General features: G+C 36.3%; 1 protein-coding gene across 1 annotated transcript in view; it reads right to left on the bottom strand.

Moving 5' to 3' along the window:
• MND1 (meiotic nuclear divisions 1) overlaps nucleotides 1-20,191 on the bottom strand; it is a 49,557-nt gene that overhangs the window by 17,051 nt on the left and 12,315 nt on the right. The window contains exon 4 of the mRNA XM_033134807.1: nucleotides 18,464-18,612. Within this exon, the coding sequence (XP_032990698.1) occupies nucleotides 18,464-18,612 (149 nt within the window). The remainder of the gene's footprint in view (nucleotides 1-18,463; nucleotides 18,613-20,191) is intronic.

The raw sequence follows: 20,191 nt of genomic DNA, 5'->3' as shown, positions 1-20,191 counted from the left end.
GAGGTGGCCCTTGCTATCAGTTATTCATCTACACATCCCTTAGAAGCAAGATTGCTATAGTTCCTAACACTGTACCTTGGAATTAAACCAAACCCAGGCCTCAAGTGGTAAGAGCCGGTATTTTTAGCTACTGTATAGCTACTATCTAAACCAGTAATCCTCAAACGTTAGCATATATCAGAATAACCTGAAGGGCTTGTTAAAACACAGGTTTCTGGGCTCCACCTCCCAGTTTCTGAATAGTAGGTCTGGGGTGGAGCCTAATCATTTGCATTTCTAACATACTCCCAGGTTATGGTGATTCTGATGCTGCTGGTTGGAGTCACCACACTTTTGAGAACTACTGATCTAAACAAAACCTGTTGTGGTAACAAACCCAACTAAATACACAAGATATTAAAATGGGAGGCTAATAGCTAGTTCATCAGCAAAAATGAATTACTCCTAAATGTTATAGCCTGAACTTAAAACAAAGTATCTTAATATTTCTGTCACTAGAAGAAATTTTAAAAGTTTACATTTACAAAATTAGAAAAAGGAGCGATGGGTCTATATTCAAGAAAGGTATTCACCATGGGATTCCTCTAAAGAGCAAACTCTGCCGACACATTTCTGTATAACATGAAGCAAGAACCAACTGTACACTGTAACAAATCCATTTCCAACTCAGAACAAAACAGCAGCAGCAGCAGCAGTATCAACAAAAACTATATAGGGGCGGCGGGTTAGCTCAGTCGGTTAGAGCACCGTGCAGCAGCGAGGTGCTCTTAACAAGGTTGCCAGTTTGATTCCCCCGCATGGGCCAGTGTGAGCTGCGCCCCCCACAACTAGATTGAAACAACTACTTGACTTGGAGCTGATGGGTCCTGGAAAATCACACTTAAAATAAATAAAAGTTTTAAAAAAAACTACCTATAATTAGTAAGAACAGGATTTCATCTTTAGATTTGAGGATCTGACACAATGCTTCTTTTTCATGCATTCCAGACCACCTATAGACACTCAGGGTTGAGAAACATAATGCCAGTGTTTTCTCAAGGGCTAATTCACTGCCTGGAGGAACTGCCTATTCATAAAAGGAACAGAAAGATTGATTCAAGCTGGCTGCTTTGGAATTCTGATTTTCTCCTTTTTAGAAATTAAAAAAGAAAATCAAAGCATTAGGGAAGGAATACAGAGTGTTTCATAGGTGGGAAAGAATGTCAAGGAACAGAGAGTGGGGGAAAGAAGTAATAGCAAGAGAATCCAGATCTGTCTATTGCTTTATCAAAATCCACGTACAATGTTATAGAAAAGTAGGTTCTATGTCTTTTGTTTCTCCTTAAAAAAAGTCAGTATCATTTAAAATTTTGTATGTTTAAAAAGTTTTGTTAAGAGTATCTAAAACTTTAAAATTTATATTTTAAGGCAATATTTCATTTAGGAATCAATCATAAGGAAACAATAAACACTATAAAGATATAGTTATATATAAAGACGGGAGCCGTGTAATTGTCATAACAATAGAAAAATGTTAAATCAATTATTTCATGGTATAAATGTGTCATAATTATGTAGCCAAAGGAAACGTTTTACAAGAATTTTTAACGACACTAAAATACTCAGAGAATAGAGTTTTTAAAAAGTGGAAACAACACTGTCAACACATTTGAGTCTATCTATGATTTAAAAAAAAAAAAAACCTGCAAGAAAACACACAAAAATTTGAAAATGTTTATCTATTGTGGAACAAACTTTAAAATTTTGTACATAATGAGCATATATAACTATTATTTAAAAAATTCTTTTCCCATTATAAGCAACATATGAATGTACTCTTAAGAGATTAAAATGAGTATTTTTGTTTTAAAAGACTCAAACAATGCAGAAGTACTTACAATCCCCTTTAGCTATCCACCTGTATTCCATCCCCACAAACACCTCCCCAGATGTGACCCCTACAGAGTCTAGTGGGCATAATCCTTGTCCTATTCCTTTGCTTTATATTTAGATACAGATCAACAGAGAGAGAACATTTTAAAACAGATATGGGATTAATCTTTACATAATGTTTTGCAATTTACTATTTTCAGAAAAATTTCCATGTCAAACATATGTATGTAAATCTACTTAATTTTTTAAAATACATTTTATCTTTTAGGGCAGCTTTAGGTTCACAGCAAAATTGGGTAGAAGGTACAAAGAGTTCCCGTACAACCCATTCCCATCATTGCAGACAGAAACTTGGCCCATTACAGCATAGCTCCCCATTCCTCTCTCCATGCAGGCCCTGATAACCTGCATTCTACTTTCTGTCTCTATGAATATCTCAAATTACTGCTGGTAGCCATCTGAAAACCATGAAAAAAAGCCTACTTGAGGACATAAACATCACAGAAAAGGCAAAACCAACATAAATGCAGAGAAACAGAATCTTGATTAAATGATGCCTGAGGAATGCTCTACCTTTGAAATTTTTTAATTTAAATGAACCTATAAATCAATCTCAGCTTTATTATTTATACCAAATAAACTTGATTTTTCTGCCATTACTACAGTAAACATTTTAACTGTTACAACAGATAAAGCTTTAACAATAGTTTATTTCATACAATGTTGGCCAGCAATGAAAGCTGTGAAATATTTTGAAAGACATCAAATTTAAAACCATTCTTATTCCTCTATACTGGGTTACAGAACAAGTCTCCAAGAATATGAGTAGGTAGAATAAAGTAATATATGCCAGGAAAGCTCTTCATTCAATAAGCTTTTATGAAGTGTCCACTGCAGACAGTTACAATACTATTGGCTCAAATCTTTTCACTAAATTCATATAGTAACAAATAACTCAAGGCATGTATTGAGCACTGAATGTTTGTTGAATATTTTTGAATTAAACTATTTTTCCTTATAAGACAGTGATTATTAAAAGATAACACTCTGTGAAGCTAGCAAAAATATAGCAGATTAACACTCCATTTATCCAGGAAATCAAATTTCCAGCAATTCAACTTCGTGGAACACATTTAAGAACCTGGAAATGGGAAAAATATACCAAGAATCCTAAATAATGGACACAGGAAAAGTGTGGGAATCCTATTAAGAAAGCAACATAAAGGGAAAGTGAAGCCACTCAATAAATGCGTGCTTGAGAACTCAAAGAACTCAGACACTCATACATAATACCTTGCAGAAGATAAGATTCCAATAATCAAAAATTACAACATGAAGAAATGAACTGTTAGAGTCACAGAAGTGCACATAAAACAACAGGTTGTCATTCCTTCCACTAGAAATATCAGGGACATGCTCAGTAAGACTACAGTCATAAAAAGAGGTATAGAAAACTGAAGAAATTACAAGGAAAAAGCAGGAAGATTACAAACTGAACTATTTAAAACCAAATTATTTTAAACGGAACTATTTTTAATTTCTAAGAAGTGATAAAAATATTAAAAAGTAATTAAGAGATATGGAAAATAGAAAAAGAAGGTCCAACAGAAGCTTTATAGCATCATGAGAATGAATCTTAGAAGATATGACATTGTAGTCAGTCTTATGCAGAATCCAATTAGAAGTCATTTAGATATTCTGAATGCCAAAGACATGCAAACTCCAACTGACGCAGTGAAGGAAGTTAGACACAAAGTTATGGAGGATTATAGACTCTTCAGACATGAGAACTGAGTTCTAATATGACAAACTCAGAGATGAGGGCTAAGCAGTAGAGGCTACTAATGTCAACCAACACCCATTCTTTGTTAGTAATGAGTCCCCAGACACTAGCAAAAATACATAGGAATAATAATGTCTAATTATTATTAGTGCTGTGGGCCAGAATATGTCCTAGGTAGGGAATCTCTGTTAAGGAACTCATCTACCTGAGAAGGAAAACCAAAATCTACTTGGAAGGGCAACCCTAAAATTATTTGGAAAGACAATGGTTTCTTTAATAAGTAAATTTTTTAAAGCAAGGGGAGACTTAGAATTAAGTATAAAGATGAGCAGACTTGTATTAATATTTTTGTATTAAGAAAACCTATACATATTTTGCAGTAAAACCATAGAAGCAACTTAATTCCTCCCTTTAACTGCCATTTAAAAAACAGGTCAGTGAGGGAAGTACTTCCTCTGCCCCTGGATAGAATTGGGAGTCCCATGACTTTTTTGGCTACTCCAAGACCTACAATTATTTTAAGTTGTCAAGCAAAGCCTTGATTTAGAAATTAGAATGTCTAACATAAAAATCGACACTCAAATCTTGATTTAAAAGTAAGACTTCTCCCCTTTTCAGCAATAGCTGGCTGGCAGTGGGTCTTCTGCTAGAGAGAGCGCACTGCCCTTTTCTTTCTTGATCTAGAGTTTCTGTTCTCCCTCTGGTCCATTGACTGCAGTTCTGCTTCCTGTCCCCCAATTCTCCCAAGGCCTAGAGAAGGAGAGAGAGAACAGGTAAAGGAGACAGGAAAAATCTTACTTAGGTACTATTGTTAAGATGCCTCACTGCTCCAGGGGTCTGACAGATAGTTAAGCTGAATCCTTGCATGGATACGCTCCTGGGTTCTTTGTCGGCTTCCCTGTTGGGACCCCCTAACTGTAATCCCCATGATACGGAAGACACATTCTAGTCCTCTGGGGCTACATACATCATTCTACCCCTCACCACCCACCTTGCCCAGTTTGCCCTGATTCTGGCTTCCAGCCTGGTTTTTCAGAGGCTCATTCCACACAGACTCTCAGTGTTAGGTTTCAATGTCCTCGGGGACAGAATTTAACACAGGTCTAGGTGGGCTCTCAATTCTGAGTGTGGCTCAGATGTAGTCCAAGGGGACATTCATGTACCCAACAAATCCCAGGATTACTGGCCAGTTCCTTACTTTTATATACGAGGTCTGAAAATTAAGTTCATGAACTTGTTGCAATGATGTTGCTAACCTTTCTTTGATATCAAAGGGATTCTTCACTACGAATTTGTACCAATTGGACAAACAGTTAACCAAGTTTACAATTTATAAGTACTGAAAAGGCTGCATGAAAAAGACAACCTGAACTTCTCACCAACAATTCATGGCTCTTGCATCACGACAATACACCAGCTCACATGGCACTATCTGTGAGGGAGTTTTTAGCCAGTAAACAAATAACTGTATTGGAACACCCTCCCTACTCACCTGATCTCGCCCCCAATGACTTCTTTCTTTACCCGAAGATACAGGAAATATTGAAAGGAAGACATTTTGATGACATTCAGGACATCAAGGGTAATACAATGACAGCTCTGATGGCCATTCCAGAAAAAGTGTTCTAAAATTGCTTTGAAGGGTGGACTAGGTGCTGGTGTCGGTGCATAGCTTCCCAAGGGGAGTACTTTGAAGGTGACTGTAGTGATATACAGCAATGAGGTATGTAGCACTTTTCCTAGGATGAGTTAACGAACTTAATTGTCCGACCTCGTATTATTAATAATTGACAGAATCTGCCAATAGATCTACCTAGATGCTAAAATTATTTTTACATAAGGAAATGCTTATTTTCCTATTCTTTCAAGAGCATTAGGAAATAATACTGTGTCCCCAAAAATAAGACCTAGTTGCACAATCAGCTCTAATGCGTTTTTTGGAGCAAAAATTAATATAAGACCCGGTACTATATTATTATACGCAGTCTTATAGTAAAATAAGAGCAGGTGTTATGTTATGTTGTTATGTTATATTACATTACGTTATGTTATGTTATATAAGACCCAGTTTTATATTATAGTAAAATAAGAGGGGTCTTATATTAATTTTTGCTCAAAAGATGCCTTAGAGTTGATTGTCCAGCTAGGTCTTATTTCCGGGGAAACACGGTACACATATCCTCACATTTTATTCCTAACATTTCCAAAACCTTAGAAGAATTAAAATTGTCCACAATTGAAATTTCTAATGAAAATGTTGTTTAAGTACTACTTAAAGTATTTTGATCCACTAAGTTATTCAGTTTCTTTAAGTAATTCAGTTTTATTAGAAGCCACCTATCTAAAATACAATAAATTACTTGCTAAAAAGCATCAAAGGGCTTAAGCTCAAATTTCTATTGAAGTTAAATAGAATTAATTTAAATTTAAAGTTTTAAATTTCTGTTTAAGCCAGTTGATAATAAACCCACATTAAATTTTTGAAGCCAAAGAAAAAGTCATAAAGAGACAACAGTGCTGAGAAATAGTGATTAAAGTACTTGCCTATAAAGACTTTTTTAATCTTTGTTAGAGAATAATGCTCTTTCTCCTTTGTCTATTTCTGCCTCTGCCTCATATAGGAGAAAGATTCAAGAAAACTTTGATTTCAAAAGATTAGAAAGGCAAACTAATTCTCTTCCATATTCTAAACAGCTTTAGCAGAGTGAAGAGAGCAATCTAACACATTTGGATGATAAACTAACTCAAGAGTTGAGAGCATACAAGCAAACTAAGACCATGTTTCCCCGAAAATAAGACCTAGACGGACCATCAGTTCTAATGCGTCTTTTGGAGCAAAAATTAATATAAGACCCAGTCTTATTTTACTATAAGAGCAGGTTTTATATAATATAATATAAGACTGGGTCTTATATTAATTTTTGCTCCAAAAGACGCATTAGAGCTGATGGTCTGGCTAGGTGTTATTTTTGGGGAAACAGGATTTGCTGCAAATTTAAGTGTTAAAAATTACTGAAAAGATGAAATGCAGATAGGTCTAAAAAATAATCAACAAAATTTTGAATTGAAGTTGTTTTGCATCTAAACAAAAGCTATTTTTCAAAAAAGAGTTATACTGCAGGAAATTTATGGTTATAAATAAATATAAATACTAGGGAACCTGAACAAAACTCTCTACCTGAATCTGATGAAATGCAGGCCTGGAAGTTTGAGTCATGTTCTTTAGTCAAGTAAGAACCATATTTTAAACAAAAAAAACCACTCAACTAACAGGGCTATTTTTTGTGAAACTACTAAATACATAAGGAAGCCAGAGAGACATTAGGAATATTGAAATATTAAAATGTATAAAATATTGATTTTTTTTTGAGTGAAATACAGGCCAAATGAATTGATATTAGGATTATCCCAAGAAATTAAGGATATATATGACTTTGACACTGCCACCACCTGGTGGCATGACATCAAAATTGTAGGTTCAGTTGTTTGTGAAGGAACTCTTTTGCAGGTTGGTTGATGTGGGGAAAAAATTTACTTTGAAAAATGGTTGTTCCAAACCGGTAACTCAAATGAAACAGAGAAGAGTGTTTGGGTATGGTCTAGAGAATTCTGTAGCTCTGCAGTCAGGCTTCTCAAACTCATCCAGCAAGCTGCTCCAAATGGCAAAGGAGAATAAGTCCTCGGGGAAGGTTTGGAAGCCTAGCCCAAAGCTACCTACTACAAAAGCAAAACAAACAAATATAAAAAAATAAATCTCTTAAGTCCTATCGTAGAACTTCTAACAAGTTTCACAGTTGTGATATTAACTGTTATAATCTTGTATTATTTTAAATTGTTTACCAATAAAAATACTTAGTTTATATATTTCCCCTCCATCACCCACCTGCAATTTTTGAGTTACTCAATTTCAACAAACATATTTAACTCTTGATTATTGAAGATGATAGAGAGAATAAAAACATTCAATTTAAAGAACTTTTAAGTGCATACAACTAAAATTTTGCAGACTGTGTTAGCTGCCTCTCTAAAAGCTTTCTTTGTAAGCAGAACCCCAACTTTGTTCAGATTGGGATGGAAATGTGCTCAGAGACAATGGGTCCCTTTTAGGTCTCAGACGATGAACTATGATGGCTTACCCACCCTTCATATACTCGTTCTTCAGACCTGTCCAATGAGACATAAAGGGAAGCATACTTGGGGAAGAGGGAATTCTGAGATTTTCCTCATGGATAAAAAGAGAGGGAGATATTGGACTTTGACAAGGGTAGATTTAGTGGCTGTAGTTGCTACTTGCATCCAAAAAGGGAAAGCCAAAAAATGTCAGAGAAACCAGTCCAAACCTCTGATACCAATGTGTGGTGATCCTGCAAGAGGCCAAACCTCCAAGCTTCTTATGTAAGATAAAGAACCCCTAGTATTTAAGCCAACATGGACCTACTTTTCTATTATTTGTAGCTGAAAATATCCTGATTCATGCACATAAAAAAGAATATGTATCAAAATATCAATGGTAGTTTTAAATGACAGAATTGCAAACAATTTAATCTTTTTCTTTACTCTTTTTTATACAGTGAATACTTTTCAAATTTATTAAAGAAAAATGTAAATGTCAATATTTAAAAATATTACAATATGAGAGCAGATGGATAGTCCATAAAGCATACATTATACACACACTAATAGAAAGTTGACTACCACACTTAAGTGCCTTGTAATGGAGTTGTTATGGGTAAGAAATTATGGGTGAGCTCTTTGAGACTCCACACAGATATACATAATCAGTAGAGCTTTGAACACGTTGAGATGTAGTTTGCTAACTGGCAAGACTATTTCTTGTAGCAACATAGAACATATATCAGCTCTGGCGATAAGAAAGTAGTCTAAGGCAGTGAACAGTTTTATTTGCTGAAACAAACGCATAAAGATGGGCAGCATTTCCCAAAGTGTGTTCCATAGAATATTAATCCCTCAACTCAGGAAAATGGGCCAAGTAAGATTCACATTTCATGATATATATGAATGACACCAGTAAGAACTTCTCAAAATTGATATGAAGTAACTAGTGTTAACATACTTCATTGATATAAATCTAGGCTTTAAAATAATATTCAAGTCTCCTAAATTGTAAAGAAGGGTTTGTTTATTCTTTCCACTAGAGGTTCATTTTTGAGGAACTACCATTTAGTGAAACTACCATTCATGACATTTTAGCTAGCCTATGCAGCCCCATCTTAAGTAAATATATGTTTTCTGCTAAGATTTTTGAAATAAGGAAAAATAACTCAAATCCAGATAACTACCCTTGACGTACTAGGGATCCATCCCCAGGCTGGTCCCCAGTGTTTTGTCCCCCGTCCCTTCTTGCTCTGCACATTCTTCCTGGGGAGGCTCATCTACTCCTACGGTTTCCCCTGCCACCTGCATACTTTTGACCTCCCAGTTTTTATCCCCTGTCTACACCGCTGCACTGAGCTGCACATATTCAGCTACCTACTGGACATCTCTACTTGAATGGCTGACAGGCAGCTCCCATTCAGTATGTTCAAAACTCAGTTCATTACCCAAACCTGCTCCTCTGTGGCTTCTAGACTCTGAAACTACTATCAACTTAGTCACCCAAACCAGGTAGATACCTTAGGTTTTTTTTTCCTTTCCTTTTTCTCCACACCCAGTTGGTTTCAAACCTCTGATGACTCTATGTACTGGTATCGCTCAAATCTCTCTCTTCCTGTCCATCTCCACTGCGACCGTCTTGGTTGGATGTCTCTGGCCCAGAATTCTGAATTGGTGTCCCCATCCTGTCTTCACTTTCTCCCATCAGCTACAGTCGTCTTAATGCCCACTGGGTGCTTTCCCAGCCCTGAAGAGTGCAGTCCAAACTCCTCGGCCCGGCCTTCAGGCTCTCTGTCATCTAGCTCCTGCCACTGGCCAGCCTATAACCTGCTCTTACCCCTTCTGTAACCCTACACACCAGCTATTTTCACAAATTGTTCACAGCTTCCAGAATGTCATTCATTTTATCTTAGAGTGTTTACATGCTGTGCTGGACAGCTCTTTTTACTCCTCAAACTACCAAACTCCAACCTGCTCATTAACCAGGGACATATATCCATTAAGACCCATCTCAAAAAACCTTTTCTTCTGGGAAGTTTGTATCCTCTTCTCCTCAGCAGAGTTTAGTACTTCTTTGTGCTTTATTTCTTTTATAGAATTCCTGATTTCCACAGCAGACACTCTTTGAGGGCAGGGATGACTTAACCATGTTTATCCCCAGCATGGAATGCAGTTACTGAGACACGCAGAGACTAATAAATGTTGTTGAATGCATGCATAAATCAACACAGCACTACCTTAGTTTCTGCCCCAACTACTATGCCCCTGATCTGGAAGCATTCCTCTCTGGCCCATAGCTTTTTCTTTTCCTTCCAGTCCACAACATACAACAGTAAAGATGGTTTCCAATAAGTAGTAATGATTATATTAACCTTACTTTTTTTGGAATTCAGTCTTAGAAATATCACATATTATACAGGAATAATTAAGCATGAATTTTAATCATTATCATCATCTATGCTACCTAAACCGGACTTTCAGAGAATATCAACAGACAGCATGTGTTCCCCATCCACACACAAAGACAGGCAACAAAGGAGAAGTCTATGTTTGATAAAAATCATTCTGCTTACTTTAAAATCTGAACTTTATAGACTCGAAGTGTACACGACTAGTGACTGTGGATTGTACCTCCTAAACTCCAGTCTGTCTATTATCCCCAATCCTAGGGCCACTGTCTTCGTTTAGGACATCATCCTCGCCTAGCCGGACACTTTCAGTGTACACTCCGGGGGAGGAGTATCCATACTGCCAACAGAACCATCTTTCTAAAATAAGGCTATTATCTCACTTCCCACTCAAAAGCCGTCAACTTAGCTACACAGAGCTCTTCATTATCAGCACCTGTCTACCAATCTAGCTGGAGTCCATTCACTCCTCACATACAACTGAGTGGTACAAAATAACTCAAGATTCTCTTGCACAGTATGTAGTTCTACACACATACGGGGCTTGCCTATAATAACAAAAGCTAAATCACTTACTATGTATTAGTCACTGCTGTAAGCAGGTCACAGAGAACATTTAATTGTCACAACTACCTTGCAAAGTAAAAAATATTAGGATCATTTTACAGATGAGAAAACAGAGGTAAAAGAGGTTTCTAGTAAACGGAAGAAGTTGGGTTTGAATCTAGAATCCACTCTTGAACCCCTATATTATATTGCCTTAACATAGGGCTCTGTATCCAGAATGTTCCTCACCATAACTCCCTTATAAACTCCCGTACATGTTTTCAGAACCCACATTTAAATGTCTCCTTCCTTAACTGTAAAGCTTTTCATCAGCAAAATTAACTATCACCCTCTTTTGTACCACCATTTTCGTCAGTCCTGCACATATCACACCATATCGCAATGATTTGCTGACATGTGTGTCTCACACGACTGTGAGGTCTTAGAGGACAGGAACTGCTAATTTATCCTTATGTCCCTCTCGTGAGTCACAATGCCTGCCATAGCAAGCACTCGCTAGTTACTAAACTGAAAGAATTTCAGTACAGGTAATGCCTATTTTTATTCAAAAACATTTCAAGTTATTCACACTGTCCAATAGTGAACCTACTTTATTCAGTTTTGGCAATAAAGAATTCAACATACTCATTTCTAACAACTGGTTTAAAAAAAATCTTTAAATTATCCTGAGAATCTATTAGTGTCTCCCGAAACCAATACGCTGTATCTGAAATCCAGTCCAGTGTCGACATCAAAATATAAACCGACCCCTAGAAAATCTGCCCCCGAAACTACCTTCCACTAGTAATAAATGGGTTGCAAACCAGAATCTGGGTGAAGAACTATGGAAGATCTTAGCAGATCTGGAAAACAAAAGAGAGTATGATCTCCATGATTCTGACCCTTTAAATAAAAAAGTCAGTGAAAAATTGCTATAATACAGACTTGGTATAGCACTAACGAAATTCTCTGAATCAGGGAATGGTTATCATTAAAACTAACTTCATATCCTTTGTTTCCTTTCATTCTCATTCACTTGTCAAGTAGCTGCCATATGCTAAGAACTGTGCTAGGTACTGAGGATATAAACTGACTAGAGATGGAGTTGAGCGAAGTAACAACTGTAGCATAGCATGGTAGATCGGAGTTACGCTCAGGCTGCTACAGCAGCAACGAAAAGGAATATCCAAGTCAGAACGGAGTGTGGAAGGATGGACAAGGGCAAGAATACAAAAACAAAAGCATGCTGGAAATGCTATTCCTTTTGGGAAAAGGCTTAAAAATGAGCATTTCTAATCAGTAGCGATCGGTTATTTCCCATACTGCCAGGAAACTCTGTATGAATAGCATGTCAAGTGCAGTAGTTACAACATGGCTCCTACCTAGTCATGTAAGTGTTACAGAACACCATCCTACATCTGTCAATATAAGACAATGTAAAATGGAGGAAGTCATTCCCTTGAAGTTGAGATTGTTCCTTCATTTTTAAGGCCAAGGTATTTAAGGAAGGGGAAAGAAAAGGAGAGAACCAGATGACAAGAAGAACTGTTTATCCTAACACATTTTGTCTTGCTTTTCCTTAGAAAAATTATTCAGAAAGAACACACACACACACACACACACACACACACACACACTCTAACTGAAATCATTATCACACTGGAATATTCAGCAAGTTTCAGCCAAAACTCTTAAAACAGTTATCAAGAAGAAAAAAACAATCTCTTGGCCTTTAATAATTTCTACACATTCTTCAGGATACAAAGAAATGCCATTTCACTTGGGAGTTCACACAATATAATTAATTTTAAGCCATGTAAAAATTCACAATAAAATCACAACAAAGACATGAGAAAAGGGTCTGGTCATTTCTACTTTCTGTGGAACCAAAACAGCTATTTCTACTAACACGGAAATACCGTAACATATACGACTATACATATATTTCAGAAGAACCAGCAGATTTAAACATGTATTACCACTCTCATCATCTCCACATAAAGCTTTTCTTGCCCGTTAAAGAGAAAAGGCTTCAGGAATGCATCTGTGTAACAGCTATCTAGAGAGGCTAGTTTAACAACTCTTTTCCTACCCATCCCAAATACTGATTTCAGCTTTGCAGAAATAAATTACTACATCATATATTCTCAGCACTGTTAACAATAATATATTTTTTATTCACATATGGGGGAAGTTTTGCTTATTATCAGAATGTAATAACACTATTTTCTAAACTTAGAATCTAACTTTTAAAAGCAATTAGATCAGCAAAAAAAAGAAAAAAACCCTAAAAATATTCTGGCAATAAAATTTTCAACTTCCCCAGTTTGGTGTATATGATAAAATCCAACCACTAAAACATCCCATAATATGGCCTCAATTTAATTTCTAACTTTATTTTTCCATTACTGTACAACAAAAAATTGCATGTTCTTTCCAAGCTGGTCACCAACAATTCACTGAATGTAATTTGCTTTAAAGTTTTGTTTATCTGTGGTTATGAGCAGGGACTATGGCGTCAGAATGCCTGGATTTGAATCTTGCCTCCCCATCTACTAATACTGTCACCTTGGGCAACTTATTTAACCTCTTGGTGCCTCAGTCTTCTCATTATAAAATGAAACTAATACCGACCTCATGCAGTTGTAAGAATCAAATGATATAAAACATAAGAAAGCTCTTCTGTGATCTGAATGTTTGTGTCTCCCCTCAAATTCGTATGTTGAAAACCTAACCCCTAGAGGTAAGGGTATTAGGAGGCGGAGCCTTTGGAAGGGGCTTACGTCATGAGGGTGGAGCCCTGCAGAATGGGATTAGTGCTCTAACCAAAGGCTCCGCCATGTGAGGATACAATGAGAAATCTGTGACCCAGGAGATTACCTGACCAGCCTCCAGAACTGAACAGAAATACATTTCTGTTGTTTATAAGCCACCCACTCTGTAGTATTTTGTTATAGCAGCCCCAAAAATAACACCAGCTCTTAAAGCTGTACCTAGCCAAGTGCGCGATAAATTTTGGCTGCCATTGTCAATATCAGCATCAGTGGCTCTCTCTGTCCCCCTCCACCCATCTAAATCTGCTCAACTTTCAGCTCAAAATAATCATTTCTAAGAAGTCTCTCTTAACTATATGGACTTATAAAAATCCTGCCATCCTCTAAACTCATATAACAATTAGGACCCATAGCAACTACAGTATTTGGCAATAATCTTACATAAATTAAATCTACATTGTTAATTGACTTTTCATAAAAAGTTAATCAGGGCCGGCCCGGTGGCTCAGGCGGTTAGAGCTCCATGCTCCTAACTCCAAAGGCTGCCGGTTCGATTCCCACATGGGCCAGTGGGCTCTCAACCACAAGGGTGCCAGTTCAACTCCTCGAATCCCACAAGGGATGGTGGGCTCAGCCCCCTGCAACTAAGATTGAACACAGCACCTTGAGCTAAGCTGCCGCTGAGCTCCCAGATGGCTCAATTGGTTGGAGTGCGTCCTCTCAACCACAAGGTTGCCAGTTCGACTCCCACAAGGGATGGTTGGCTGTGCCCCCTGCAACTAGCAACGGCAGCTGGACCTGGAGCTGAGCTGTGCCCTCCACAACTAAGACTGAAAGGACAACAACTTGAAGCTGAACGGCACCCTCCACAACTAAGATTGAAAGGACAACAACTGGCCTTGGAAAAAAAAGTCCTGGAAGTACTCACTGTACCCCAATAAAATCCTGTTCCCCTTCCCCAATAAAAAAAAAAAATCTTAAAAAAAAAAAAGTTAATCAACTATGTCTTTTCATAAAAAGTTGATTAACTATGTAAGGTATGTATCGTCCTTTCCGAACTGAAGCATAAGTTATCTCAACAGGAAACACATCTACTATGATTTTGATATTGCCCAAAGGTCTTGTTCCAGTGCATACACAGAGCAGGCACACAGAGAATATCTGTAGAAATCATTAATGCAACACACACACAATTGATGGCTTGTTTGCTATTTTAGAAAATGTTAAAGAAAAACATAAATTATAATCATGAAGCTTTTAGACTGTCTTTACTAATGAGCAACACACACAACCTTAAGGCAGAGGAGAAAAAAATGTGTTTCCTGACTTAATTTTCGTATCTACTACCAAAAAAAAAAGTCTATTCTCAAGAGATCAATACATTCCAGCACATAATTGGGATCACTGACAGAACCAAAGCGGAACAGAATGATGGGGGTCGGGGGAAGGAATTAAGAGTTCCCCCTACTCTAATCTGGAAGTAATTAACAAGAAACTCAAAGGAAGCGCACATTTTACTTTGGCAATGTGTTGAATAAATCAATTCTTCAGTGCAACCTTGAATTTGGAATCTGGTTCAATTTAACATTAACTGAGTGCCTTCTATCTTTATAGAAATCCCACCATCTCTTGCAGCATTTTTAATCTCTACCTCTCATTCAAGAAGTTAGCCACAATAACACTTTTTACTCTTCATTTCACTCTTTTATGTGTATATGCATTAGTTTCGGCACAGGTTACAATTCTTTCTTATAAAGCATGGATCTTGACTTCTACTTTTTCAAATTACCTCTGGTATGTGGTAAAATGTATTACACAGAATAGATTCTCAAATACTTGTTCTGACTGAAGGGCTACCAACCTTTTCCAAATGACATATTAAAATCCTGCTCTTCATTTGCTTCTGGAAGGCATAGAATACAAGGTATAATACTACTGCTTATGTGTTAGCCTCTGATTTGACCTCTGATTTCTGAGCAGGTGTGTAAGATTAAGCTTTGACCTGTAACTTGTAAATAGGGGTGGGGAGAGAAGGGTGTGTCACAAAATATATTGGATGCCAACTCTCAGACCAGTAGGGAGAGGAGTATATTATTAGTAACTAATTAGAACTTTCTATTCCTTAAGCATTCAGAAAAAATAAACCATGATATTATGCTCACTTCTTAAAAAGATTCACTGTAAAATACAACAATAAAAGAACAAAAACCAACCAAACAAACAAAAATAAATAAAAACAGATTCACTATACTAGCGTATTAGCAAGAATCTCTTCCTTACTTCTATTAAGGTTTGCCAAGCTCCTTCACTTGCTAAGTAGAGATTATGCTAAATCCAGAAGCAAAGAAATGAAAAGTGTACATTTGGCCTTTTTTTCTCAAAGGCAAAAAGTTTTATAAAGTTAACCAAGAAATACTTCATTAGCTATGGTTATGCCCAAGTTCAGACATGAATTGCCTAGAGCAAAGTAAGGTACAAAACCAGAAACACCAAACATAAAGAAACAAATTAATAAAGTGGACTTCATCAAAACTAAATACTTCTACTCTTCGAAACAGTTAAGAGAATAAAAATATGAATGACAGGTTGGGAGAAAAACATTTCGAAAGCATTTTTCTGGTAAAGGATTTATATCCAGAAAACATAAAAAACTGTCTAAAATGAATAAAAACAAATAATCCAATGTTTTAAAAGGCAAAAAGATCTGTACATACATTTCATCAATGAAGATATATGGATGACAAATAAACACATGCAAGGATGCTCAACATTATTAGTAACTGGGGAAATGGAAACTAAAACCACAAGATATCACTATACACTTCTTAGAATAGGTCTCACACCAAATATTAGTGGTCAGAATGTGGAGGGACCGGAACTCTCCAGGCACTAGAGTATAAAATGGCACAGCACTTTGGAAAACAGTTTGGCAATCTCTTAAATAGTTAAACATATGCCTACCACATGATCCAGCTATTCAATTCCTAGGTTTTTACCCATTATAAATGAAAACAAACGTCCATACAAAGAATATATTGATAGTCGTATACTTGTAACCCAAAACTAAAACAGACAAAAACCCCAAATGTCCATCACAGATAAACAAACTGTTGTACATCCAACAACGGAATACCACTCAGCAATAAAAATGAATGATTAATACATACAGCAACTTGGATACATCTTAAAATAATTATGTTAAGTAAAAGAAGCCAGGAAAAAGAGTACATACTGTATGATTCCACTTATAGAAAATCCTAGGAAATATAAACTAATGCATAGTGACAGGAAGCAAATCAATAGTTGCCTGGAGAAGGGGGCAGGGAAATAGTGCAGGCAAGGGCAGGAAAGACTGTAACTTGGGAATGAAAAAACTCAGGGTGATGCGTATGCTCATTATCTTGACAGTGGTGATGGTTTTATGAAGGTATACATATGTCAAAATATATCAATTTATAAACTTTATAAACAACAGTAGTTTTTGTATGTCAATTATTCCTCAATAAAGCTATTAAAACTAATCAAAAAAACTTATACATTTGAAAAATTAAAATAATTGAAAATCTGAGGTATGAATCCTCAAGCTACGAGAGCCTGAGAAGGTGTCTGAGAGGAAACATTTAGAATTAGCTAAGTAAAAACGAAGGACAAGGGAATTTGCAAAGATTAAAAAAAAAGAACAAAAACAGGAAAGTGCAGTAAGGCCTAAAAGTAAATTACCCTCTATAAAGTTTTTAATTACATAACTTTTTTAAAAAATTGCTGGGTGATGAATATGCATGTTGTTTCCTACCATGTTTTCCCGAAAATAAGACCTAGCCAGACAATCAGCTCTAATGCATCTTTTGGAGCAAAAATTAATATAAGACCCGGTCTTATTTTACTATAATATAAAACCAGGTCTTTATAATATAATAATATAATATAATGTAATATAATATAAATATAATACAGGGTCTTATTTTACTATAACTTTTGCTCCAAAAGACGCATTAAAGCTGATTGTCCAGGTAGGTTTTGTTTTCAGGGAAACACGGTAGTAGGAAAAAAATGCAGCATCATGTTTAAGAGACAAAATATGGGCAAAAGATCTGAACAGACATGTCTCTAAGAAAGATATATAAATGGTCAATAAACACATGAAAAGATACTCAACTTCATTAATCATCAGGGAAACGGAAATCAAAAACATAATGAGATACCACTTCATATCCACTAGGATGGCTAGATTCAAAACGTCAGGTAATGACAAAATTTGGTGAAGAAGTGTGAAACTGAAATCTTCATTCACTGCTGGTAGGAATGTAGAATGGTGCAGCCACTTTAGAAAACAGTCTGGAAGTTCTTCAAACAATTAAACATAATATTATCTTATGACCCAGCAATTCCCCAAAAATATGAAAACACATGTCCACACAAAAACTAATACAAGATGGAAATAGTACAGGAAACTGTGTTTGGTAAGCAGAAGGGCGTGGTATTTGGGAACTCTCTGCACCTTCCCATCAATATTCCTATAAACCGAAAAGAGACTAAAATACTAGAAAACAGTATCACAGCATGTGGGAAGAAAATTAAAACATTCTAAGGTCCTTGGATTGTTTGGGGGAGAGAGAGGGATGTTGATTATCTTTAGATTTTGAGTCAAATAATGGATGCTAAAAATTTAACAGAAACCACTACATGAAAAGACTCAGTAAAATAAATTTCTTTCTTACAAAGGCAATCTATTATTATTTTTTTATTAGTTTCAGGTGTACAAAACAATGTAGTAGTTTGACATGAAGAGACATTTTTCTTAAGAGGACATACAGATGGCCAGCAGATATATGAAAAAATGCTCAACCTCACTAATCATTAGACAAATGCAAATAAAAACCACAATGAGATACCACCTCACTCCGGTCAGAATGGCCATCATCAATAAATCAACAGGCAATCTATTATTTGTAACAGTGGTGGCTTACCTGAGATTCCAGAACCTCCAACTTACGTTTTCTTGCATGAAGAGCTTTACTTGGAAAAGCCCAATAATAATTAGATGTTCCAATCCTCTCACAGTCAACCATACCATCATCAACTAAGCTTTGAAGAACGTCTTTTACTGACATAGCAGCTAAAAGAGATAATTTTTAAAGACCCTACATTAAGACACATCATAAATAAAATTAAAAGGCCAATAACGGGAAATACTTGCAACAAATATTATACATCAAGAGTTAATAAATAAGGAGCTTTAAAAAATAACCAAAAAACCCCAAATACTCCAATAGAAAAACAAAAGTACACCAATGAGCATCTACAAAATATGCATGGTCAATAAACAAGAAAAATGTTCAACCCCATTAATAATTGAAGAAATATAAAACAAAGCAATGAGATGATTTCTTGAGTACCAAATTTAAAAAAAAATAAAAAATATAATGAAGGATTCAGGGAAATGCATACTCTCAACACGAGTGGAAAAATATGGCAGTATGTATCTAAAACCTTAGATTCATGCATGCCTTTTAAGTAGAAATTGCACTTTTATAAATTGAGCTAAAGAAAATAATGATGGATATGCATAAGGATGCTTGTCAAAGCACTGTTTTCAATTGTAAAAAACTGCAAACCAGTACAATAACTAGACTTTTCAAAGTATCTTACTGCGATGGAATACAATGCTATCATTAAATTTATGTTATAAAATATTTAATGGCATACTGTATATACATTCAATATGTATTATATAGAAAAATAAAGGTATAATACAAAATATATTGTATAGAGGGCCGGCCCGGTGGCTCAGGCGGTTAAAGCTCCAAGCTCCTAACTCCAAAGGCTGCCGGTTCGATTCCCACATGGGCCAGTGGGCTTTCAACCACAAGGATGCCAGTTCAATTCCTCGACCCCTTCAAGGGATGGTGGGCTCCGCCCCCTGCAACTAAGATTGAACACGGCAGCTTGAGCTGAGTTGCCGCTGAGCTCCCGGATGGCTCAGTTGGTTGGAGCGCATTCTCTCAAACACAAGGTTGCCGGTTCGACTCCCACAAGGGATGGTGGGCTGCGCCCCCTGCAACTAATAACGGCAACTGGACCTGGAGCTGAGCTGCGCCTTCCACAACTAAGACTGAAAGGACAACAACTTGATTTGGAAAAAAGTTCTGGAAGTACATACACACTATTCACCAATAAAGTCCTGTTCCCCTTCCCCAATAAAATCTTTAAAATATATATATGTATATATATATATATATGTATATATAAAATGTGTCTGTGTGTGTGTGTATATATATATATATATAGTATAAAAAAGTAAATAATGTGACTGGTTCTCTTTGAATGGTAGGTTAAGAGGCAATTTTTGCTTCCTTCTTTTTGCTCATTTTAAATTTTTTTCCAACAATAAACATGCACAGCCTTTTTTGCTAAGAAAATTATAATAAAACTATTATGAAACATTAAACAATAAAGAAATAAATTGGATATTACAGTTGGGGGTAAGATTAAAAATCAGAAAAAAATTTTAAAAAATAGCATGCGGGGCGGCCAGATGGCTCAGTTGGTTAGAGCGCGAGCTCTCAACAACAAGGTTGCGGGTTCAATTCCCGCATGGGATGGTGGGCTGCGCCCCCTGCAACTAAGATTGAAAACGGCGACTGGACTTAGAGCTGAGCTGCGACCTCCACAACTAGACTGAAGGACACGACTTG

This window comes from Rhinolophus ferrumequinum, chromosome 18 (assembly GCF_004115265.2).
Source record: "Rhinolophus ferrumequinum isolate MPI-CBG mRhiFer1 chromosome 18, mRhiFer1_v1.p, whole genome shotgun sequence".
NCBI lineage: Eukaryota > Metazoa > Chordata > Mammalia > Chiroptera > Rhinolophidae > Rhinolophus > Rhinolophus ferrumequinum.
Note: the sequence above shows the minus strand (reverse complement) of the source record. Positions and strands in the feature narration are given on the sequence as shown.